The 26,890-nt window shown below is 36.3% G+C and overlaps 1 protein-coding gene across 3 annotated transcripts in view; it reads left to right on the top strand.

The window, feature by feature from the left end:
* Positions 1-26,890, top strand: part of BTBD8 (BTB domain containing 8) — a 92,591-nt gene that overhangs the window by 58,135 nt on the left and 7,566 nt on the right. For all 3 annotated transcript variants that reach the window (XM_040232325.1, XM_040232326.1, XM_040232327.1), the window contains 9 exons: positions 3,981-4,069; positions 4,498-4,600; positions 16,518-16,700; positions 17,360-17,497; positions 18,397-18,526; positions 20,901-20,962; positions 24,174-24,879; positions 25,079-25,166; positions 25,592-25,731. In XM_040232325.1, the coding sequence (XP_040088259.1) occupies positions 3,981-4,069; positions 4,498-4,600; positions 16,518-16,700; positions 17,360-17,497; positions 18,397-18,526; positions 20,901-20,962; positions 24,174-24,879; positions 25,079-25,166; positions 25,592-25,731 (1,639 nt within the window). The remainder of the gene's footprint in view (positions 1-3,980; positions 4,070-4,497; positions 4,601-16,517; positions 16,701-17,359; positions 17,498-18,396; positions 18,527-20,900; positions 20,963-24,173; positions 24,880-25,078; positions 25,167-25,591; positions 25,732-26,890) is intronic.

Raw genomic sequence — 26,890 nt, 5'->3', positions numbered from 1 at the left:
AGCTGCTTGGCTTTCTGTTGTAGACCAAGAGCAGATATGGTCCATCTGTAAATGGAACAGCATAGCAGTGTTCCAGTAGAACTTTATTCACAAAAAGAGTGGTGGGCTAATTTTGGTGCACAAGCTGGTTTGCCAGCCATTGCATTTAAGCAGCAAATTATTTTGCAGTTTAATATTTTTTATGGAATATTATGGAAATTGTGGAATTTTATGGAAATCCAACATCTGTTGGATCATAGGAAAAGCAAGAGAGTTCCAGAAAAACATCTACTTCTGCTTTATTGACTATGCCAAAGCTTTTGACTATGTGGATCATAAAAAACTGTGGAAAATTCTTCAAGAGATGGGAGTATCAGACCACCAGACCTGCCTCTTGAGAAATCTGTACACAGGTAAAGAAGCAACAGTTAGAACTGGACATGAAACAACAGACTGGTTCCAAATCAGAAAGGAGTACGTCAAGGCTGTATATTGTCACCCTGCTTATTTAACTTATATGCAGAGTACATCATGTAAAATGCTGGGCTGGATGAAGCACAAGCTGGAATCAAGATTGCCAGGAGAAATATCAATAACCTCAGATATGCAGATGACACCACCCTTATGGCAGAAAGCAAAGAGGAACTGAGGAGCCTCTTGATGAAAGTGAAAGAGGAGAGTGAAAAAGCTGGCTTAAAACTCAACATTCAGAAAATGAAGATCATGGCATCTGGTCCCATCACTTCATGGCAAATAGATGGGGAAACAATGGAAACAGTGACTATTTTTGGGGACTCCAAAATCACTGCAGATGGTGACTACAGCCATGAAATTAAAAGATGCTTGCTCCTTGGAAGAAAAGCTATGACCAACCTAGACAGCATTTTAAAAAGCAGAGATATTACTTTGCCAACAAAGATCCATTTAGTCAAAGCTGTGGTTTTTCCAGTAGCCATGTATGGGTGTGAGAGCTGGACCATAAACAAAGCTGAGTGCCAAACAATTGATGCTTTTGAACTGTGATATTGGAAAAGACTCTGGAGAGTCCCTTGGACTGCAAGGAGATCCAACCAGTCCATCCTAAAGGAGATCCATCCTGAATATTCATTAGAAGGACTGATGCTGCAGCTGAAGCTCCAATACTTTGGCCACCAGATGTGAAGAACTGACTCATTTGAAAAGACCCTGATGCTGGGAAAGATTGAGGGCAGGAGGAGAAGGGGATGACAGAGGATGAGATTGTTGGATGGCATCACCGACTTGATGGACATGAGTTTGAGCAAGCTCCGGGAGCTGGTGATGGACAGGAAAGCCTGTTGTGCTGCAGTCCATGGGGTTGCAAAGAGTTGGAACTGAACTGATGGTGGAGGCATTTTTGAAGAAGCTTTTGCCCTTCTGAGTGCACAGTATCTTCAGAAGTACATATTTAGACACTATATATACAAATTGGCTGATTGCTGGTCTTTATTAAGTGTATAAATTCAGATCACAACTAGTGAATACGTACAAAGAGAAACTGAATTGTATTCACCCCAGTAGGGCAATAGATGTGCCTAGGAACATAGTCCAAAACCTGAAAATACATGGCACAGGCATTATGTAGCACATGTTGAGGCTTACCATTCAACTATGACTTAAATCAAGTCCCTTACAATTATACAGTGGAAGTGACAAATAGATGCAAGGGATTAGATCTGATAGAGTATCTGAAGGGCTATGGATGGAGGTTTGTGACATTGTATAGGAGGCAGTGATCAAGACCATCCCCAAACAAAAGAAATGCAAAAAGGCAAAATGGTTGTCTGAGGAGGCCTTACAAATAGCTATGAAAAGAAGAGAAGCCAAAGGCAAGGAGAAAGGGAAAAATATACCCATTTGAATGCAGAGTTCCAAAGAATAGCAGGAGAGATAAGAAAGCCTTCCTCCGTGATCATTGTAAAGAAATAGAGGAAAACAATAGGATGAGAAAGACTAGAGATCTCTTCAAGAAAATTAGAGATACCAAGGGAACGTTTCATACAAAGATGGGCACAATGATGCACAACCCAACTGAAGCAGAAGATATTAAGGAGAGGTAGCAAGAATACACAGAAGAACTACACAAAAAAGACCTTTGTGGCTCAGACAACCACAGTGGTATGATCACTCACCTAGAGCCAGACATCCTGGAATGCGAAGTCAAGTGGGTCTTAGGAAGCATCACTATGAACAAAGCTAGTAGAAATGATGGAATTCCAGTTGAGCTATTTCAAATCCTAAAAGATGATGCTGTGAAAGTGCTGCACTCAGTATGCCAGCAAATTTGGAAACTCAGCACAGGACTGGGAAAGGTCAATTTTCATTCTAATCCCAAAGAAGGGCAATGCCAAAGAAAGTTCAAACTCCACACAATCGCACGCATCTCACATGCTAGCAAAGGCATGCTATTGGCTAGCAATTGGCATTGACTATGTGGATCACAAAAAACTGTGGAAAATTCTTCAAGAGATGGGAATACCAGACTACCTGACCTGCCTCCTGAATCTGTATGCAGGTCAAGAAGCAACAGTTAGAACTTGACATGGAACTACAGACTGGTTCCAAATCAGGAAAGGAGTACATCAAGGCTGTATATTGTCACCCTGCTTATTTAACTTCTATGCAGAGTTAAAATGCAAAATGCTGTGCTGGAAATAAAACACAAGCTGGAATCAAGATTGCCGGGAGAAATATCAATAACCTCAGATATGCAGATGACACCACCCTTATGGCAGAAAGTGAAAAAGGCCTAAAGAGCCTCTTGATGAAAGTGAAAGAGGAGAGTGAAAAAGCTGGCCTAAAATTCAACATTGAAAAAACTAAGATCATGGCATCTGGTCCCATCAGTTCATGGCAAATAGATGGAGAAACGATGGAATCAGTGACAGACTTTATTTTGGGGGGCTGCAGATATGACTGAAGCCATGAAATTAAAAGATGCTTGCTCCTTGGAAGAAAAGCTATGACCAACCTAGACAGCATATTAAAAAGCAGAGACATTACTTTGCCAACAGAGGTCTGTCTAGTCAAAGCAATGGTTTTTCCAGTAGTCATGTATGGATGTGAGAGTTGGACTATAAAGAAAGCTGAGCACCAAAGAATTGATGCTTTTGAACTGTGGTGTTGGAGAAGACTCTTGAGAGTCCCTTGGACTGCAAGGAGATCAAACCAGTCCATCCTGAAGGAAGTCAGTCCTGAATATTCATTGGAAGGACTGATGCTGAAGCTCTAATACTTTGGCCACCTGATGCAAAGAACTGACTCATTGGAAAAGACCCTTCTGCTGGGAAGGATTGAAGGCTGAGGAGAAGGGTACAACAAAGAATGAGATGGTTGGATGCCATCGCCAACTCAATGGACTTGTGTTTGAGCAAGCTCCAGGAATTGATGATGGACAGGGAAGCCCTACGTGCTGTAGTCTGTGGGGTCACAAAGAGTTGGACGCAACTGAGTAACTGAACTGAATTAAACTGACTGCCTGAGGTTTAATATGAAGAACAGTGAGTTTTTCAATACTTGTGTCTACATTTTATTTATTTATTGTTTTAGTTCATTACTTCTGTATATGTACTTTAAAAAATATGTTCATATAATCATGATCTAATTAAATTCTGTCATTTTGCCTGAGGTCAGTGTAGGCTCTCCCATTGCACATGTACTTATATTTCTACTTTAGGAAGCAGATTAGACCCTATGGTTGTGTTGCAGTATGATGTGCTAGGAATTATTATACTACATTTAGTCTAGAAACTATTTATGCTAAAAGAAATTAGAATAAAAACTGTACATTCTGGCAGCTAAAAGAACTCAAATGCTATAAAAACTAAAGGTTATCAGTGATACTTGATTTTAAAAGAATAAATACTTTTGTATTACATATATTCTGTAGTTTAGGTATATAAATCAGATCATTTTTATGAACCAAATATTTTCAGCCTTATAAGTTGATAAAGAGTAAATGTAGTGTTTTCTGTCAATTTTAGCCTGTTTCCAGAAGGTTGGCATCTATATTAGAATGCCTGATTATTGCTCATTCAGTTGGAGTGGAAAGTCTTTTTGCTGACTGCATGAAGTAAGTGATCTGAAGTAGTGCTGATACTATTGATTTAGGGATTTTGTTCTTCCATTCTCCTAAGTTTCTGGGAAATTTTAGACTTGGCCTATTTTCTTAAGCACAATGTAAGTAGCTTAATGCTCTACTAGTTACAACAATTGAGAAGAAGTATTGACTTAGATATTACTCAAGATGCTTGGGATCGACTTTTTTAGCTGAACCATGGTTACTTACGTTAAAATCCATGCACATAACCCAAAGTGGGTTTAAAATATGTGTTTACAAACATACTTAAGTCCATTACAGCACTCACAAAATTAACTGTTAGGGTTAGTTAAAACATACATATTTAAAATTTATATCATTGAAAACCAAAATGTTATTGAATATATTATAATGAAAATTATTTTCATTTCTTTAACTTGAGATTCTTTGATTTTCAATAGGTGGATTGTAAAGCACTTTGCAAGGTTTTGGTCTGAGAGAAGCTTTGCAAATGTACCTCCCGAGATTCAGAAAAGTTGTTTTAAAATGTTGATTCATTCTTTAGTAAGTATAACCTGAATACTTTGTGTTTGTCATCAAAAAGTTTACTCAATTTTATGTAAGTACTTTCTCAGTGTTTTAAATACAAAAGTAAAAGTGTGTTACAAAAGCAAGATGGAAGAGCCAGTTCCAGATAACCCAGAACCAACTCTCAGAACCTGTCTTTAAGACTGTTCCTCCATACCAAATGGAGAATTCAATCAGAGAAGCATAATTACTAGAAAGTATATGTTTGTTGATGAACAAAAGGGGCAAGGGGCATTGGCTCAGCAATATGGACCTCCACTTACTAAGGTAGTTTAGGGTACAACACTTGAAACAGTGGCACCATTCTCCAAGAGGTGGCAGATTAATTACATTGGACCACTTTTCTTCATCATGGAAAAGGCAGTGCCTTGTTCTTAGTGTAATGGACATTTTCTCTGGATATGGATTTGCCTTCCTTACTCACGTTATTTCTAGTAAAACTGCCGTCCATGGACTTATTGCCTTTTTCACCACCGTGCTATTCTGCACAGCATCATTTCTGACTAAAAAACTCGCTTCACAGCAAATGAAGTGCAGCAGTGGGCTCGTGGTTACCAGTTTCACCTGCCCTACCGTCGCCCTGTCACCCTGAGGCAGCTGGCTTGAGAACATGCAAGAATGGCCTTTTGAAGACTTGGTTACAGTGCAGCTAGGTGGCAGAGCCTTGTAGGATTGGGGCAGTGTCCTCCAGGAGGCTGTGTGTGCTCTAAATCAGTTTTTGATTTATTGTGCTAGTTCTTGACATAACTAGGATTCACAGTCCAGAAGTCAGGGTGTGGAAGTGAAAGTGGCTTCACATATAATTACTACTAGTGATCCACTACCAAAATTTTTGCTTCCCGTCTCTGAAACTTTAGGATCTGCTGGTCTAGAGGTCTTAGTTCCAAAGAGATGAATGCTTCTACCTGAGGACACACATGATACCATTGAAGTGGAAGTTGGGACTGCCTCCTTATGGCCACTTTGTAAATCAACAGATAGAGAAGAGGAATTATTGTTAGACTGAGCCTATTAGGGAAGGATTGGGTTGATGCTATATAATGTGGGTAACAAAGAGTACATCCGGAATGCAGTACTCCCCTGACCTGTGATTAAATCAATTTAAAACCCCAATTTAAATAGCACTTCAGGAATAAAAGTTTGGGCCACCTTACCAGATAAAAGAGCTATAACTAGCATAGGTACTTGTTGAGGGCAAAGGAAACATGGAATGGTTGTGGGAAAAGGTAGTTATAAATACTCGGTATGACCACGTGACCAGGTTCAGAAATGAGCATTGTAGTAGTTGTGATATAAACATATTCATTCCCCCCTGCTCCTTTTTGGCTGTGCTGGGTCTTCATTGCTACATGTGGGCTTCCTCTAGTTGTGAGTGGGGCTGCTCTTTAGTTGTGGTGCATGGGCTTCTTATTGCAATGGCTTCTCTTGTTACAGAGCACGGGCTCTAAGTTCTTGGGCTCAGTGGTTGCTGTTCATGGGCTCTAGAGCACAGGTGCAGTAGTTGTGGTACACAGGCTTAATTGCTGCGAGGCATATGGAATCTTCCCAGACCAGGGATTAAATTCATGTCCCCTGCATTGGCAGGAGGATTTTTAACCACCAGGGAATCCTCCTTTCCCCTTTTTATATGAATGTTTTTGTATATATTAACCAAGTATTTTTGTTTTCTCCCACTGTCTCATTCCCCTACCATTTAATATAAGACATGTTAATAATAGTTAATTTTATATATCTTGGTATCTCAGTATACCAAGGGGGAGTTTGGATCAGTTTGAAGAATGTGAACATCACCCAAAGACAAAACAAGAGACTTTGTATCCTATTTTAGGGAAAGGGTTAGCATATTTGTTGTATAGTTGTATTTGTCAGGCTTCAGCACGACTTTTTGTCTCCATTTAGGAGTTAACTATGATTTAAAGAAATTGTATGGGTGCCTAGTTAACAAGGGAGGGACTGTGGTGTCTCTGCAGTATGTCAGCTTGGTTAGGATGAACTGTGCTTCCCAGAATTTCCTTCTTAGCACTGCTTCACTTTGCTCCCTATCCTCTTTGCTTTCTCTTACCCCTGGGCCAGGGACATGTTTAGCTCTGTGATAAAGGGTCCTAGCATCTCCTGAAGGACACTCATTGCATCCAGGTTGGAGGCAGTGAGACCTGAAATGAGCCCATCCATGTGGGTTATAGCTTGTGCTCTTGGGTGTCAGCTTGTCCTTATCCCTCCATCATCCCTTCTCAACTGCTTTCCCTGTGGACTTCAAACTACGTCATCATATACAAAGATTGCTCAGCCAGCTCCCATAATAGCATATGTCAAATCCCTTTAATAATACTTTATTTATATATATACCTCCTAGTGTTTCTGTTTCTCTGTTGAACCATGAACAGTATGTCGTACTGGGTTACATAGAAGATGATATCTAAATCTAACTAGAGAAATAAGTTTAGGCCATTAGCTGGTGAGATACCACTGTAAAAAATAAATCTAAATCTGTTTTATGAAGGACTTTACAGTTTTGTTACTTAATGGTTTGCATCATTTGGTATAATTGTTCTGCAGTTTGTGGGTCTTCTGCTCAGCAGCTCTATGGTGGGGTTAATGGCAACCTCCTCCAAGAGGGCTTTTGCCACATGCTGTATGATCCAGGTCTGCTGCACCCAGAGCCCCTGCCCTTGCGGCAGGCCAGTGCTGACCTGTACCACCACAGAAGACATTCAGGCACTCAAAGGCAGGTCTGGCTCAGTCTCTGTGGGGTCTCCGGGTCCTGGTACAAACAAGGTTTTGTTTGAGCCGTCCGAGCGTCTCTGGTGGGTATGGGGTTTGATTCTAAACACAGTTTCACCCCTCCTACCATCTTGCTGGGGCTTCTACTTTGCCCTTGGATGTGCAGTATCTTCTTTTGGTAGGATCCAACATTCTCCTGTCGGTGATTTTTCAGCAGCGAGGTGTAATTTTGGAGTTCTCAAAGAAGATAGGCACATGTCCTCCTACTCCACCGTGTTGTTTTTTAAAAAACGAGAACTATTTTTGAGCTATTTCAAATCCTAAAAGATGATGCTGTGGAAGTGCTGCACTCAATATGCCAGCAAATTTAGAAAACTCAGCAGTGGCCACAGGACTGGAAAAGGTCAGTTTTCATTCTAATCCCAAAGAAAGGCAATGCCAAAGAATGTTCAAACTACTACACAGTTGCACTCATCTCACATGCTAGCAAAGTAATGCTCCAAATTCTCCAAGCCAGGCTTCAACAGTCCATGAACTGTGAACTTCCAGATGTTCAAGCTGGATTTAGAAAAGGCAGAGGAACCAGAGATCAAATTGCCAACATCCTTTGGATCATTGAAAAAGCAAGAGAGTTCCAGAAAAACATCTACTACTGCTTTATTGACTAAGCCAAAGCCTTTGACTGTGTGGGTCACAACAAACTGTGGAAAATTCTGAAAGAGATGGGAATACCAGACCACCTGACCTGCCTCCTGAGAAATCTGTATGCAGGTCAAGAAGCAATGGACACGAAAGCACAGACTGGTTCCAAATCAGGAAAGGAGTACGTCAAGGCTGTATGATGTCACCCTGCTTATTTAACTTCTGTGCAGAGTACATCAAGAGAAATGGTGGACTGGAAGAAACACAAGCTGGAATCAAGATTGCCGGGAGAAATATCAATAACCTCAGATATGCAGATGACACCACCCTTATGGCAGAAAGTGAAGAAGAACTAAAGAGCCTCTTGATGAAAGTGAAAGAGGAGGGTGAAAAAGCTGGCTTAAAATTCAACATTCAAAAACCTAAGATCATGGCATCTGGTCCCATCACTTCATGGCAAATAGACGGTGAAACAATGGAAACAGTGACAGACTTTATTTTGGGGCTCCAAAATCACTGCAGATGGTGACTGTAGCCATGAAATTAAAAGACGCTTGCTCATTGGAAGAAAAGCTATGACCTAGCTAGACAGAATATTAAAAAGCAGAGATATTACTTTGCCAAAAAAGGTCCATCTAGTCAAAGCTATTGTTTTTCTAGTAGTCATGTATGGATGTGAGAGTTGGACTATAAAGAAAGCTGAGCACCAAAGAATTGATGCTTTTGAACTGTGGTGTTGGAGAAGATTCTTGAGAGTCCCTTGGACTGCAAGGAGATCCAACCAGTCCATCCTAAAGGAAATCAGTCCTGAATATTCATTGGAAGGACTGATGCTGAAGCTGAAGCTCCAATACTTTGGCCACCTGATGCAAAGAACTGACTCACTGGAAGAGACTCTGATGCTGGGAAAGATTGAAGACAGGAGAAGGGGACGGCAGAGGATGAGATGGTTGGATGGCATCCCCAACTCAATGGACATGAGTTGGCCATGGACAGGGAAGCCTGTCATGCTGCAGTCCATGGGGCTGCAGAGTGTGACACAACTGAGCGACTGAATTGAACTGACTGATTTTGTATTAGTTTCTTTAGTCATTGAATAGTTAATCTCTATTCATGAAGGCAAATAAATGGCCCAGTTGTAATTCAGTTCAATAGAAGTGAAAATGTCATTAATTACTATTGCAACTATTATTATTATTTAGAGGATTTTTAAAGGACCTCTATGGTTCAAAGTATACTTTTTATTTTTTGAAATTATGTATAACATAGGTACTATTATCTCCATTTTATATGTGAGAAAACGAATCAGAAAGGTTAGTGCTTTATTCACATTCACAGTGTCAGTAAATGACAAAGCCAGGTATTAAAACCAATTGCTGCCATTCTAAAGGTAATATAATAGATGTTCAACATGGGCAAAGAAGCTTTTTTTGGAAGTGTGGGCCCTGACTTCAAGGAACTCACAAATCTCTGGAAGAATAGGCACTTAAATAACAATGCAAAGTACGAGTTAGACTATGATGAATATGAACATTAAGTTCCATGTTCCATTTACCTTTGTAGCTCCAGCCTTAGGGCAATGCCTAGCACACTGTAGGTACTTGGTATATGAAGTGAAGTGAAGTCGCTCAGTCGTGTCCGACTCTTTGCGACCCCATGGGGTGTAGCCTATCAGGCTCCTCTGTCCATGGTATTTTCCAGGCAAGAGTGCTGGAGTGGATTGCCATTTCCTTCCCCAGGGTACCTTTCCGACCCAGGAATCGTACCCAGGTCTCCCGCATTGCAGTCAGACGCTTTACCGCCTGAGCCACGAGGGAAGCCCTCGTGGTATATATACCAATATATATTTGGTATATATTGATAGTTAAATAAATGAATAAGTAAAACTTATAATTCAGGTATATACATGGAATCACAGAAGTAAAAAACAATTGATTCTGATTAGAAGGATAGAAGTAACATGAGATGAACCTGAAGATAGAGGACAATTTCAAAATTAAAAAGTATGTTAGGGCATTCCTGACAGAATTTTAAAATGTGACCAGGGCCCTGGAGACCAAGCAGTGCCAATATTCTGTTGTAACTGAAATAATGAGAGATGAGTCTGGGGAGAGGCTAAGGCCAGATTGGGAGTGTTCTTAACTGACTATCTCAAGAAGTTTTTTTTTTAAAGCAAGTGGTAAGTATATTTGAAGAATAAGCTCTTCATACTATGTTTCTCCCTCTCCTACAATATTTTATTTTGGTTTTATAGCTCTAATCAGTTTCTTATAAGCTTTGTAAATCCTTGATTCTTCCTTTTAAGACATATAAAAACGAGAATCAGAACAACAGACATTCCATATGATTAAAAGCCTTTTGACATCACGGTGATTACAATGAAAATGTAAACTTTTGTCTTTCTTTGTAGATATTCAAACCTTAACATAATCTTCATATGTTATTATATAGATAAAATATATTTTCTTGTTTTAATAAAATAGAATATTTTTAATTTTTTCAAATTAAAATTTATAATATGTTATCCAAAAAAATGAAAGGTTGACTGAGCATTTTTTTTTTCTTTGGCTCTAATGCAGTTCAATTGCAGGGACATTACTCTATCAGTAATATGCCAAACACTGTCCTATACCAATGGAAGTAAGAAAGTGCTGCATTGGACTATTTATGGAGAATTTTTTTTTAATTTTAATATGAGGGACTTCTTCTGTTGCAGTTCAGTAAGAAATGCCTGCTCCCTCCTACCAAGTACAAACTATTGCTTTGGGGAGGAAGAGACAGCAGGGTAGAGAAGTGAATAGAAGGAGAAAGGTGTTAGTTAGGGCTTCTGACTACTTGAGCTATTTCAAAGCATGATTAAATTTTCTGTTTCAAATGTTTTATTTAAGCCTTTTTTTAAAAAAAGCAAATCATGAATCATTCTTAAATATAGAAAAATTGAAATAAAAATAGTTACTGGGGTAGAACTGAAGGTGTGTGTATGTGTGTGTGTGTGTATATATATATATATATATATATATATATATTTATATAAAATGCTGTTAGTCCTAAGACCAAAAGATAACTGAAGGCTATTTAATTGACACAGTATCAAAAGAATTAAACAATATGAGTCATAGTGTTTATTCGGTATATGATGTTAGGATAACAACCAGGAAGTTTGCTGCAAAAAAGCTGGATCTATATATCACATCCTGGTATGCCGGTATACATTCCAAATGGATCAAAGATTTGAAAGTAAAGAAAATGAGGCCATTAAAATACTACAGTAAGCCCTGAAAGAATTAGTTTATAACCTCATCAGGGCAGTGAGGATATAAAATTTAGAAGTCATAAAATAATTTAGTTCCATAAAAATGCAAAATTTCTATATATTAAAAATTATCAAAAAAAAAAAAATTATCATCAGTTCAGTTGCTCAGTCATGTCCGACTCTTTGCAACCCCGTGGACTGCAGCTCATCAGGCCTCCCTGTCCATCACCAACTCCCTGAGTTTACCGAAACTCATGTCCATTGAGTCGGTGATGCCATCCAACCATCTCATCCTCTACAAAATCAAAGGGCAAAAGACAGTTTATATCATACTCTTACTCTAATTTTTCTTTTACAGAGTTCCTGCTAGTTGATTTTTTAAAAATAGCTAAATGTAGGATAAGATTAGGTAGTTCACAAAGCAAATACAAATGCCTCTTATTTGATGAACAGTCCTCAACTTCATTTAAGAGAAATGGACATTAAAATTACAGTGTCTCAACTTCCCTGGTAGTCCAAAGGCTATGACTCCATGCTCCCAATGCAGGGGACCCAGGTTCAATCACTGGCAGGGAACTAGATCCCACATGCTGCAACTAAGACCCAGTGCAACCAAATAAATACATAAAAAAAAAAAAAACTACAGTGTCAGACCATATTCTATCAGTACATTTTAGTAGGGAGCAAAAAAGAGGAAGTTTGTACTATTTTAACAAGGATGTAGGAAAGAAGTACTCCATTCCTGGAAAGGGAATATATTGGCACTTTTCGCTGTGTTTTTCAAACTTTTTTGACAGACCCAGAGCAAGTTCTTTTTATACTATAACCCAGTACACTCACATATGTAGAACTGAAACAAGTTTCAAAAATGAATACATACCATATTAAATATGTTCTGATATTTTATATTTTTCTCCTTTCTTGTTTTCTAATGATGACTGTAAGCCACTAAATGTATTTCTCTAGGTTGCTAGGGGAGAAAACTACAATTTGGAAAACAGCACTCCATTGAGTATGTGCTAGCAATGTTTTATACCCTTCTGGTGCCCCACCTCATGTCCTCTTGACCCGTGTGTGTGCTTCAGCCATCCCTGCAGCATGCAGCTGCACGCGGGTGTAACCTGACAACACTTTCCGCAGCCACATCACACATACTTCTCACTTTCTGTTCTGAGGCTTCACTGCTGCTCCACCCCGGGTACCCACAGTTATGCAAACCTGGAAGTGAAAGGGAGTATCCCAGGGCACAAACCTTGACCAAGACCAACGGGAGACGGGAACCAGTAATTAAGTATATCCCTGATCTAGCCCTTTAGGTGAATAATTCAAATTGTATGCTCTGTAGCTCTTCAGGGGATACCCAGCAAGACTGATCCCCTGTTGCCTGCAACAACAATTGCTATATATCATTGTTTCTCAAACTTTATATACAAACACTTCAGGATCAGGAATTCCTTGGTGGTCCAGTGGTTAGGACTTCATGCTTCCATTGCAAGGGGCACAGGGTTCAATCTCTGGTTGGGGAGCTGAGATCCTGCATGCAGCATGGCACGGCCAAAAAAAAACCCACTTCAGAGTCTTGGTCAAATGTAGATTCTTAATCAGTAAGTCAGGGGTGGAGCCTGAGATTCTACATTTCTAAAAAACTTCAGGTGATGGGTATTGTGGATCACACTTTTGTTAGCAACGAGCTAGGAAGCATATCCTTCCATTGACTTTCTCTCCTTCCCTATTTCACTCTCTTGGGATCACTGGCATCCAAGCCTATTCCGTAGGCTCAGTTATTAGGCAGTTCCTAGATAAGACTTGTATTGATCCAGCAATATTGACCCAGCATATTAATTTTATCCCATAGATATACTCACATTCATGTGAAATGATGTTATCTACATGGTTCTTCATTACAACATTGCAATAGCAAAAACTGGAAACAACATAAATATCTATAAGTAGAGGACTGGTTGTATCTTATATCTATATTAGGGACTGTTCTGTAGATGTTGAAATAATAATCAGGCTCTTTATATTTTGTTACAACAAAAACATTCAAGGTGTGCGCTCAGTATAAAAGCAAAGTACAGAGTACTGTGCATATTAATGCCTCCATTTGAGCAAAATGAGGGGGAAATTACCTTTTTTATTTGTTATACATAAGATAACTCTGAAAAATACAGAAAATAAATAATATTGATTGGGACAAGGAAAAATAGGTGGCTCGGGACAGGAAGGAGTGGGAGACTTCTTACTGATGCCTTTTATATACTGTTGAAATTTGAACCATGTGGTAACTATTGAATTTAAAATTTTATGTTTGGTCTAGAAGTATATTACATTTCCTTCCTTCTTTGAACCTCAAGCTACTCTTAACATTTAATGTTATTAGATATTCAGACCAGTATGGAATAAGATGACATACCATCTGTTATCATTTATGCCCATATTTTAGCTTTCCAATAAATTTCAAGCTAAATTATGACAACTATACATCTATATTTTTTAAAAAGATTACTGTCAGAGCACATAATGCTATGAATATAGTAAGCACTTCATAGATACCTGCCAAGTTTATTTGATTATCTATACTTGTCTCTAATACTAGAACAGTCCCTATAGTAGGACAAATTTGGTTTATTGCCTAAAACTCTTAGTAATTACACAATTACTCAGGAAGTCATCAGAAGAGGAAAGGATAACAGTAAATTATAATAAATATGTAAATTTTTTAAAGACTTGAATTATAGCATATTACAATTTTTTTATACTCAAAGCAGGGGAAGTATATAATATGTTTTGAAACAATTCTTAGTAAATGGGTGAAATTTTTAAAGTTTTGATATTCAAAGCTTAAACTTAATTTAGCTTAAGAATTCACTTACAGACTCTAAGTCTCTGATGTGCTTAGAGATCAATAAACATTTGAGTGTCTGCTATGACCCTGTTCTATACTAGGCCCTGTGGATACAATGATGAGCCAAAACAAACATGTTTTCACATTTGATAGACATACAGTCTGGTGAGAGAGATGAGTATTAATCAAGTAGGTATTTCATCATTGAAAAATTACAAATAATGTAAATGCTTTAAAGAGAAGGGACAGATTCTCTGATGACATGTGTAAAAGGAATCTGGTGTAGGTGTAGAGATCAGGGAAAATTTCCAGGTTTTCTAGTTATTTATTGCTGTGTAGCAAATCACCACGAAACTAAGTGGCTTTAAACTATTGATAAAATTTATTCTCCTCTTGAGAAACCTATTATTCAGGTCAGGAAGCAACAGTTAGAACTGGACATGGAACAACAGACTGGTTCCAAATAGGAAAAGGAGTATGTCAAGGCTGAGTATTGTCACCCTGCTTATTTAAATTATATGCAGAGTATATCATGAGAAATGCTGGGCTGGAAGAAGCACAAGCTGGAATCAAGATTGCCGGGGGAAATATCAATAACCTCAGATACAAAGAAGACATCACCCTTACGACAGAAAGTGAAGAGGAATTGAAAAACCTCTTGGTGAAAGTGAAAGAGGAGAGTGAAAAAGTTGGTTTAAAGCTCAACATTCAGAAAATTAAGATCATGGCATCTGGTCCCATCACTTCATGGGAAATAGATGGGGAAACAGTGGAAACAGTGTCTGACTTTATTTTTTAGGGCTCCAAAATCACTGCACGTGGTGATTGCAGCCATGAAATTAAAAGACGCTTACTCCTTGGAAGGAAAGTTATGACCAACCTAGACAACATTAAAAAACAGAGACATTACTTTGTCAACAAAGGTCCGTCTAGTCAAGGTTATGGTTTTTCCTGTGGTCATGTATGGATGTGAGAGTTGAGCTATAAAGAAAGCTGAACACCAAAGAATTGATGCTTTTGAACTGTGGTGTTGGAGAAGACTCTTGAGAGTCCCTGCAAGGGACTGCAAGGAGATCCAACCAGTCCATCCTAAAGGAGATCAGTCCTGGGTGTTCATTGGAAGGACTCATGTTGAAGCTGAGACTCCAATACTTTGGCCACCTGATGCAAAGAGCTGACTCATTTGAAAAGACCCTGATGCTGAGAAAGATTGAGGGCAAGGAGGAGAAGGGGACGACAGGATGAGATGGTTGGATGGCATCACCGACTCAATGGACACGAGTTTGGGTGTACTCCGGGGGTTGCTGATGGACAGGGAGGCCTGGCGTGCTGTGGTTCATGGGGTCACAAAGAGTCGGACATGATTGAGCGACTGAACTGAACTAAACTGAATTCTCTGTGAGTCGACTGGATGATTTTTTTGCTTATCTTGCCTAAGCTCAGTCCTGAGGCTGCTTTCAGCTGATGGCCAAGTTGGAGGCTGGGCCTCCTGCACCCTTGGTCTTTCTTACCAGGCTTTTTTTTGGCTTTGTGGTCCCAGAACCAAGAGGGTAAAGATACAGGCTACAAGGGTATTTGAGGTATTCAGCCTAGGCTCTGAAACTTGCAAAATACCTTTGTTTGTGCCAGCAAGTGAACTAGCTAGTTTAGAATCAAGGGATGAGGAGTCAAGTCCACCTCTTGAAGAACTGAGCTACAAAGAATTTGTGGCTATGTTTTTCACTCTACTACAATTGATCAGATAACTATTTATTCAGTAAATAGGTATGTCCTAAGGATTAAGAATTAAAAATGAAACATGAATAAAATACAATAATTTATAAGTTGCCATTTTTCCTTTTCCTTGGAGCACATGGTATTTGTGAATTGTCATTCCATTTTTTTCATAGAGATAAATATTCATAATATTCTTTCCTATGGTGTAAAAATGAATCATTATTAAATAAATAAAATATAAGAAGAAGAGTCTTACCTAATTAGAGAGGAAGAAGCAAGTCACGGGTTTAGAAGTAATTTTTACCCTTTCTAAATTTGTAATAAAGAATATGTATTTTATAGTCAGAAAAGAAATAATACTGTGTCAGTGTATCTCCATGCAGCTATGAATATCTGTAAGCACAGAAATTAATTCAGTAGTGAAAAATCTCAGGAAAGTCAGGCTTTTCTTTGTAGTTATTTTGTAACTTTGCTCTCATGTTTCTTTTAACTATGCTTTAAAGGTGATTTGTTTCCAGCTCAAAGTTTGCCCTTTTAGGGTAATTTTGAGTGAATAAATAAATATGTAAAGCTAATGACAAAGATATTAGCTATCTGGAATTTGGGTTTTTTGAAAGAAGCATCACAAGAAAATGAAAGTGTTTAATTTGCTTGAAAAGTTTTTTTATGAGCAGTAATCTAACTTTTCCCCCCAATATTTTCAAAATTATAAGAATGATAAGAATGCTGCTTTTCTTCTGATGGAAAGTGACAGGCTAATCGTCAGTTTACCCAGAGTGAAGTGGACAGAGTCAGCATTGATCATGGCATCTCAGCTTCAAGAAGAATGTATTGCATTTATTATAGAAAATTTCTCCAAGATCATTCAAAGTGAAAATTTTGCTCTTCTCTTACAGGTACTATGTCTAAAATTATATCCTATATTTAGTCCCATCTTTGTGTTTTGATTATAATTATGTAAGAGTTTTCAAATGCAGGTTCCCTTTGATTAAATTAGTATGACTTAAGTAAATTCCATACAGATGGCATGTTTGCCTAGGATTTAGGGCAGTGATGGACAGGATTTTTGGCTTATACATAAGATGATAAAGGGAGGAGGGGACAGATTGGAGTGCCCTGGCAAGGACCAATGCAGCTATAGCCAACTCCAGTCCTCAATCAGCTAAGCCATACTTTAGAAATTGATGTCATAAAGATGTTTTGAGCGGTAATACAGTTATGGTCCATGAAAAATTGTCTTACTGGGACCCACATTCTCTAAATTTAGTTACTAAAGAACTTTTATTACTTACTTCTAGGCTCTGTCTTAGCACTGTTTTGGTTCTTAAGAAGTGTGTGTGTGTGTGTGTGTCTGCACATGCAGATATTTTAACAGAGGAAAGGGGTTAGTATAATATTTATTATAATGATAATAGTTATTATATTATTATTAACAGAAGAAATAAGTTTTCTGATTGAATTCATACAGCCAGTTATGATGAATGGCCAGATGTATGCCAGACTTCCACATTTCTTATACATATTCCTATTACATGTCAATTTCTGTGTTTTATAGTCACAAGCAATGAGTAGCACATCTGATCTGTTGGACAAAATTTTTAAAGCTGTTGAAGAAAACATTACCACTGAGAATAGTTGCTCGCTTCTTATGGCTCTGGACACATTACTGAACTCTGACAGTACAAAAGAAATGGTATTAAATATCATAAAAATTAAATAAATGATGGAATATTTAAAGTATTATAAGATTTTTAAATATATACATATTTTAAATGTTGCATGAGTCATTAAAACTAAGTGTTTGATCCCTGGGGGTTGGCTATGGTCTGTAGTTTTATGTATATTTGGGATTTCTTGTAACGCATAATTTTAAAAATTTCATTTACCTCTAAATGGACTTACTATAATTACAGAAGTTCAGAAATTTAGAAGTTTGGCTGGCTAATTCTAAGCATAGTTTGGTAGCAATATTAATTGGTACAGCATAACTTTAGTATTTCCCCCCCGTCACTCCATTAAATTTCCTAAATATAAAACTTAAAGAATTTTAAAGGATGTTTTAGAGTTTTAATCATCAGTGTCTTTTAATTTTATAATATATTTTTAATTCCTTTTTGTCTTAAAAAAATCATTTAAAGTTGGATTGACTGGGAAAAAGCAAAATTAAAATATATTTTATTTTTAAACAATTCATGAATGGTAATAAATAAGCTAATTGCAAATACTGACAATTTGTTCAACAAGAATGACAAAAAATTGTCATCATATTTATTATACTGCATAGGGCATTTGACCTTGTAATGTCATAGTTGATTTGAAAAGGATGTGGAAGGTATTTACAGAAAGGTTATTGGTAGTTTAAAACAGTGTTTGGTTAAAAGGACAAGAGGGAAAGAATAAGGTTTGTGTTCACTATAAAATTCTGTTGTTGAAGAGTAAGCCTTCATAAATAACTTGTACCCTACGATCTTAAAAATCTAAGTGATGACATCATTGATCTAGCTTAGGAGTAAGTAGATTCGGAAAGGAATAATGACTGGTTGCTATGACAATGTGGCTCTCACCAGCTGCTGATTTGTTGCCTGAACACAGGGTTTTACGTGCAAGATCCAGGCTCTGCGTGATAAGCTGTGGATCTTCCTGGTTCAGTCTTTCTATGCTGTTTGTCACACAGAAAGCTGGAAGCTGATGAGCACAGATGATCAACAGAAAATCCAAGCAGGTATGTTAGCCTTGAGATTTTTTATTCCTATAATTGTGACAAGGGATATTTTAAAGGAATTCCAATAAGTGGTAGGGTTAACGTTTATTTGCTTCTGTTTGATAATAGCCTGCTAATTGAAACTAGTGATAGTATGTTTAGGCAGTTTTAATAAATCATGCTTTTTTTGTTGTTCTTTGAAAATGAAACTCATTTCCTTTATACATACATATATAATTCTACTTTGTATTAGCAAGTGTTCTAGCAAATTTGCTTAAAAGCATTCTTGTAGAGAGATTAGAAGTATAGAAAATGTAACCCATACAGAACAGATTACCAAACATACTTTCTCTCCCTTTCAATATTATTTTTCCATAAAGCTTTTCCATCTTCTTTTGCATAAGATACCCTTTCTTGTGGTTTTGCTTAGATTAGATGGCTTTATTTCACGATCGATTGGTTCAGTGATATGATGTGTGCTATTGCGGAGTGTCCCTCAGGAGCTGCACAGTGGTCTTTGACATTTAATAGGTACCATTTGAAATATTAGCATTAAACAAAGGAGGTATACTGTTCAGAATGTGTTCAAAATGTTACAATAGAAAATTGAGGGTGTGGAACTAAAAATGGCTTCATGACTATTCTTGGATTAAAGCAGGTACCTTAGGAAAAATATTGACAGATTCAGTAAGTTTATTTTTTAAAACATTTTAAGAGACTGTATTTTATGAAGCAAACATTTCTGTACTATGAAACATGGAAGACATATATGATATAATATATTCTTGATAATACATGGATATATTAAATTCTTTAATGGTTTAGTCAGAATACGATTTGCTCTGTCTTGTGTTAGGAGTATTACATGCTAGTCTAGATAGATGTGATCTCAGGAATACTTTGCAAAGAAATCCAACAAAATCTATGAAACAACAAAAGTCCTGAGAAGGTCTTTAGAAATTGAAATTTTTTTCCTGTGACTATTTCTGTTCTGATTTTTAGATGACAGTTCATCTGTATGATTCAGTGTGAAAAAATAAGATCAGCATTCCATGCGTAGGTGTCAGTCAACTCTCTTCTGTTTGAGAGTAAACTTTGTTTTTCTCCATTTTTTAAAGGATTTCATAGTTAAGTTGGGTCCCAAACAAGCTTCTTTATCTTACTTCTGCAGAGTGCTAATATAAAATACATGTAAATACAAACACTTATATACACATATCTACAACAAAATGTTATTGGCATTACAACTAATTGTCAAAAGAACTTTTCAATCTACTATATCAGTGTAAAAATAATTTTTAAAATCTTAAATATGTTGAATTATAATGAGTCCTGACCTATGTGTAATTACTGCATTGGGAAATCCCAGATAAAGGAGTAATTCTGGGTTCTTTTTTTTATAACATTTCTTATGTTCTAGTTTGAGTTACTGATCTTTGGGAGAAATCTTGTATTAATTTCTACCTGTATATTGTTGTGCAGTCATTTGCTGACCACAAACCAGTCCTTGTAATGCTATTTTTAGGAACCTGCTTTGTCTTATAACATAATTCCTATAGAACAGAGATAATAGAAGGTGTATGGTAGAATTACCGATCATTTAATGTATTTTTCACCAGCTGTTTTAATAAAAATAAATTTGGAAATTATATATATATCTCTTCAAAATATATTTTAAAACTACATAACCTTCAAAAGGCAGAAATCCATTAGCTAAACTATATTTATAGCTCTTGTATCATTATTCCTATATTTTTCCCTGACGTCATTTAAATTCTTATTTGAAGAATATCAACTGAGTTCTCCAGTAATTCCCATATAAACCTAAATCTATAAAATGAATTTTTATGTAATTCTAAAAAGAATGATATAAAGTTTAAGGATTGTCTTATGTTTTATTTTCAACAAAACCATATTTTTTTCTCTTTACTCTTTCCTCCTGACATACCTGCAAAATTAGAAAATTTTAAGTGTTTTTATATTTTTTAGGATAGAAATTTTCTCATGTTTAATAGTTTATAAAGTATTACATTTGCCACAATCTGTAATTTTTTTAAATTTGGAAAACCAGCTAAAAGGAAGTTATCTCTAAAATTTCACAACTTGAGAAAATTCTAGGTTTTTGTAAATGTAGAAATCTTTTCCACAAGGCTATATGTTTCTCATGTATTAATTTTAATAACATAAAATCCATAGGAACAAGAAAATAAGATTCAAAATAAATTTCTTTAAGATAACTTCTAAAGCAGATAGTTATTTAGTGTATTAGATTGGTTTCAGTTTTTTAAACATTATTTCCATCAAAATGTATTTATTTTCTGATGATATAGTATTATCCCTTTACTTCTGGGGTATGAGTGCTTCCTATAAAAATAAATTGCTTTTTTCCCCACAGCTGCATTTGACAAAGGTGATGACCGAAGACTTGGCAGAAAGCCTATTTTCAGTAGCTCTCAGGTAAACTTTTACAGTTTTATAAGCCCAGATGAAAAATAATTTAAATTTTATTGTTTTATATTTCAGAATAATTTTTAAGAATTTATTCATTAACTAAAGCTGTTCCTGGATGGAAATAATTTTGACTCTTTTAAATCAAGTAAACAGTTTTAAATTTTTAAGTGATATGCATTTTTTATATCCAGTTGACATGGGAAGTGAAATATTGTCTACCTTTTTTATTTCCTTGAAAACCTTTTTGGCAACTAGCATATTGGAACTATTCCAGATCAGAAATTTTCCAGAATTCTAAATTCATTTCCATGTCTATTTTTCTAATTAACCTACTTCTTAAAAAGAAGATTTCAGTTGTCCCAGTTTTCTCTAAACTAAGATTTTAATCCACATAAGGTATTTTTGGTGTGAAAAAGGCAATTAACATCAAGAGTACAGTTATGTTCACTTTAAAATTACTTGGTGTACTTACATGAGGTAACCAAAATAGTCAAACTCTTAAAAACAAAGTAGAATGGTGGCTGCCAGGGTCTGGGGAGAAAAGGCAAAGGGAAATAATTGTTCAATGAAGATAAAGTCTCAGTTTTGCAAGGTGAAAAAGTTCTATAGGTTTGTTGCACAGCAAGGCATATATAGTCAACCTGACTGTACTGCCCACTTAAAAATAATTAAGATGGTAAGTTTTATGTTATTTGTTTTTTAGCACATTTACACATACACACACCCATTATTGATGGTGGTTAGAGCTTCAGTCTAGCTAACTTAATATATGTGAAGTACAAAATTATACTAACCTAGACATGTATTCCAATGATATGGAGACATACACTGAGAGTTCGGATTTGAAATGCAAAGAATATATTGCCCTTGCAAGAATGGAATAGGGAATCTTTTCTTCCCTGTCAGCCTGTAGCTGGGAACTCATACAACTCCAAGCCACAACCAGTAGCTCTCATGGCTGTGGCAGAGGTCAAGCTCTAAATGTCTTGGCTGAAAACCTGTGGGACCCCGGAGCTTTTTGCTAGTACACCTCCTAGGACTATTTCCCTAAGTCTGTTTCATAACATACTAGCTCCATCATTTAAAAGTTGAAATATAGTAAAAACAATGTAAAGGAATAGTACTAGACCTGAAAGTGTCTAAGAGGAAAAAGTCTAAGAGGAAGGTTTTAGAGGGCTACTCTTTTTCTTTATCATGTGGTGAGCATTCCTAATTGGTATAAGAAACATTGTATATAAGAAACATGTGTAAACTTTGTAGATATAAATCACAGATTGTCTAAAAATGCATATACATTGAATTCTCACCATGTAATGTTAATGCTGAAATTTCTAAAGGAGTACAGTTACTCCATATACTGTATAAACACTTTAAAATAGATAGACTCCAGGACAGAGTAACTTAAGTAAGATTAGTTTTAAAGGTGGGAAGAGATCTAACATCAGAGTCTTCCTGGTCTTAAGTATTAAAAATAGAGAAATTTATTTTTTGAGCTAAGATTTGATCAAGAAAACAAAATCGAGGACCAAGCCTATTTGAAGTTTACAAGTATTACAGAATCCTAGTACACTCCACTGAATGGGACCAGTCTCTACCCCTAAATATGCATAATCTGAGGCCCAGAGACATTAATAATGAGTTTCTAAATATCTGAGGTTTTTTTCTTCAGTTAGTACTAAAGTTAGAGTAAGAATCTAATTATTCTTTATACCTTGCTTTTTGCTAACTAGCTTATTTATTATTTATGTATATATGTATGTATGTGTGAATATAAATACACACTTACCAACACATTATTTTTATCTTAAATTTTCATTGTAAATAGAAGCTTTCTCTATTAGAAATAACTAGACCTTGAACTGTATGCCAGTATATGCTCAAGGCTGATAACCATCATCACATGTTCTTTGAGTGCCCAGCGTGTGATGGGCATGGCGCTAAGGGATCAAAGAAAGCAACACAGGTTCTGCCTCACACCTCTACAATCTCATAACAGCCTTCCAAAGGAGGTGGGGGGGGGCGTATTTATATAGAAAATGGCGATATAGTCTTAAAATTTTATTCTATAATTCATACCAGTTATTCGCTCCCATACAAGGTTGGTTCTAACCAAAATGATAAAGAAGGTGAATTGTCTTTAGTGCCCTTCTGTTTTCCTCTTTTTACCTATTTCATTTGTTTTTAGGACCCCTTTTCTTTTCTCCAGACAACCAATACTGTATTAAGAGGCTGTGGGCGATGTTTATGGGTTTGGGTTTTTTTTTTTGCTTTTCCCCTGCCCCCAAAACCAAATTTTTCAAATGTCAATGTGTTCTTTCCCAGGAGCCCTTGCCTCCAGAGGACTAAATATTCAGTGATAAAATTTCTGGCATTTGGTATATAGGATTGAAGAGAGAATTTTTGGTGAAAAATCATTATAATGTCCCTCAGAATTTACCATATAATGACTACCTGCTTTAAAGCAGTAAATCTTGAGCTCAAGTCCTAGTTCAGTCCCTTTTCATCACGTGCATGCATGTGAGTGCTAAGTCGCTTCAGTCATGTCTGATTATTTGCGACCCTATGGATTCTAGCCTGCCAGGCTTCTCTGTCCATGGGATTTTCCAGGCAAGAGTACTGGAGTGGGCTGCCGTGCCCTCCTCCAGGAGATCTTCCTGACCCGGATACTGAACCCTTGTCTCTTACATCTCCTGCATCGGCAGGTGGGTTCTTTACCACTAGCACGACCTGGGAAGCTGGTGGCCTTGGGTAAACTACATACCTGCTTTAACCCCCAGTTTCTTGTCTAAGAAATGGAGATAGCAGCAGGAGATATCTTACCGAATTGTTGTGAGGAATAAGTGAGATGATATATGAGAAGCATTTTAGCACAAAACCTGGGAGTGGGCCCTCAAAAAATGTGGGATTCTATAATTTACCCAAGGCAACCTAATATCATTAAATGTTAATCTCTACCATAATTTCACAAAGTTAAATAGTATGCCTTTTTAAAAGTAGAATTTCCTATTAATTGTTGTTTGTTGTATTTCAGATTTGATTAAGGTAAGGTGATCAAAGACACATTTAAGTGATCCAAGATAATTCAAGTTTTAAGTGGCCCTAAATCATAATGTGAATTTTGCTGCTTTTTCCTCTTTGAAAAACTGGCTATTGAAACATAAAGCATTACGTGTCAAAGACTTTTCAAAATACAAAGTATTTTTTTTCTTTTTTGTAGCAAAGAAAACAGGTTACTGACTGTGGTGCTATAAAAAACAAATCCGCTGGAGGAAGTAACAAGAAAGAGTGTCTGAGTTATCTCTCTGCTCATCAGAAGATGAAATCTGATGCATTAGGAGCCTCTGGACATTCATCAAGTACTAATAGAAATTCTATAAATAAAACTTTGAAGCATGATGATTTAAAGGAAAAGGATCCAAAACCAGCATCCAAGAGTACAAAAGAATTAAAAACTGTGGGAAAAAATGTTTCTGGAAAGCCCAAAGCTATCATAAAGCCCAAAACGGAAAACAGTGATAATGCAAAGTCAACAAACCTGTCACCTAGACAAGCTGTGGAAAGATCAGCAACAGCAGCAGCAAATGAACAGAAAAATTCAGGAAATGGAAAAGGAGCAAGAAATCAGGAAGAGCAAATTACAGGTGCCAGACCCAAGGTACTCACTGGAAATTTAAATGTGCAAGCCAAAGCAAAGCCTTTGAAGAAAGTGACAGGCAAAGATTGTCCACACCTCCAAACTGCAGGGCCCTCCAGCAGATCTACAAATTCAAGTACGGAATTACTGACTTCCACTGACTCTCTGGATGAACCAAAAGAAAATGGGTCAATGAAAGAGAAGCTTTCTGGTCATAAACCTTCCTCTTGTGACTCTCGAGGACAGACTGTGAAAAATAGTGTAGAAGGTATCAAAACTTCCACTGTAGGTGAGTTTTAGTACTCTGATACTTTTATTTAGTTTCAAATGCCAAAAAGAATTTAGTTACATATATTTATGCAAACTGAGGAAAAGTTTTTCTCCTTCTAACATTTAATTTTGCATATATATTGTATGACCAGTGAATTTATACATAATTATTACATATTTATTGTTCAGTCTCATGACCCATTCATCTTCATTTACAGCAATGAAATCTCGACCTGTTTCAAAAGATACCAATGGAATTTCCAATAAAAAAAGCACTCATGAACAGGAATCTAATACACATAACAGGTAAGTCTTCATTATCTTACCTAGACATTAGCTTTCTCTGGAAGTCAGTCATGTACTAACTTCTAGCTAAATATTTTTAAAATATTTTTCCTTAGAAAATTAAATATATTTACATAACGATACTTTAAAACTTATTATACAAAATGATATAAGAATAATGTATCCTTGTGGCACCTAATTATGCATTGCTTTCCCATAGTAGAGCTACAGTTTTATAAACTTAAACATTTACAAACATATGACTTTTTCTATTTTCAGAAAAGAGATATTTTTTACTTCTTTGAGAAAAAATATTTTTCTTTTTGTTTTAATCGACGTTTAATTGATTTACAGTGTTGTGAAAAACTATATTTCATGCATGGGTCTTTTAAAAAATTATGTTTCAGAGTCTCAGTGTAATACTGAACACAAATAATTTTTCTTAGTGTGCTAAAGAAGATCACCAGCAAAGGATACAGTGATCCAGTACCACAGGCAATTTTTAAAAAAAGAGGAAATGGAAATGGATGTGCTACAGCTCCACAGAGGACAAAGAATGCCACAACTAATCTTGCTAAAACTCAAGGTAAAGTTGAAATACTCCTAGGTTTTACTTCTTTGTTTAAATGGAATAAGCAGAACTCTGATTCTGGAACTTCAGCAACAGATAAGCAAAATATAACATGACTTCACTCATTTTACATTCATTTCATACTTCAGAGACAAGATTTTATTCTTCTACTTTTCAGACAAGTATTTTGGTATTTTGGGGTATAAATTTACTCTTTATTTTCTTTTGTGAAAATCATATTAAGGGAGTCACCAGGTTATCTGCATTTCTGGTCCTTCTATATATTATGCCTGTGTTTCTTCAAAGCTTCACTGATAACTCTAAGAATTCCATCTCCAAAGCCAACACTAAAGAGCTCTTTAAAAACTAATGGTACCAAAGAAAAAAAAACAACAACAACAACAATAAAACTAATGGTACTGTCTAGAGAGCTGTAATACGTAGGAAGGAAGAATTTTCTCTCTAGACCCTGTGCTGTGCCTATTGTTTTCCATGTTGTAAGAAAGAGAAGAATACTCATCAGATTGCATATTTGCTAATATAATAACAGATTTTAAAAATTAATTTACTTCATGCATTAAGCATTGACATATGTAAGAGCAGTTTGTAAAATGCTAAACACAGTTCTGAGGTAGGTAATGAATTAATACTGAAAGTAAATTTTAAAATAAGCCACAGAAAAATTGTTCATGTTCTAGTAGATAAAAAATAAACATTTAAAAAGATTTGGTAATTCTGTTTGACAGTTTTAAATGCTCAAAATATCATCTCTAGAACTTCAACCATTATAAACAAGTGAATTCTCAAAAACCATTATAAACAAGTGAATTCTCAAAATCAATCCTCTTTCCTTCCAGTAACCAGCTTTAGTTTCAACTGCAGATCTAAGTTGTTAACCCTAATGAGCTATAATAATAATGATCTGGTTATGAGAAATAAATTAGTTTTGTTACTGTTGGAAGAAAAAAATTGCAACAATTTCAACATTCCTATTTTGTATTTAGTTTGATTCTCTTTTTCAACTGTGTGGAACAGTCTATTTTCTGCCCCTAGAACTTCAAAGGGAAGACCCTTACTACTCTCTTGGCATAAGAAAACCAGATTTTTCTACCTGCGTATATTTATGCAAATCCAATTCTGGCATAAGGCTCAATGCTCTTTGCTTGAAGAAGAG

Source organism: Oryx dammah, unplaced genomic scaffold, assembly GCF_014754425.2.
Source record: "Oryx dammah isolate SB20612 unplaced genomic scaffold, SCBI_Odam_1.1 HiC_scaffold_28, whole genome shotgun sequence".
Classification (NCBI taxonomy): Eukaryota; Metazoa; Chordata; class Mammalia; order Artiodactyla; family Bovidae; genus Oryx; species Oryx dammah.
This window is presented reverse-complemented; position numbering and strand designations above follow the sequence as displayed.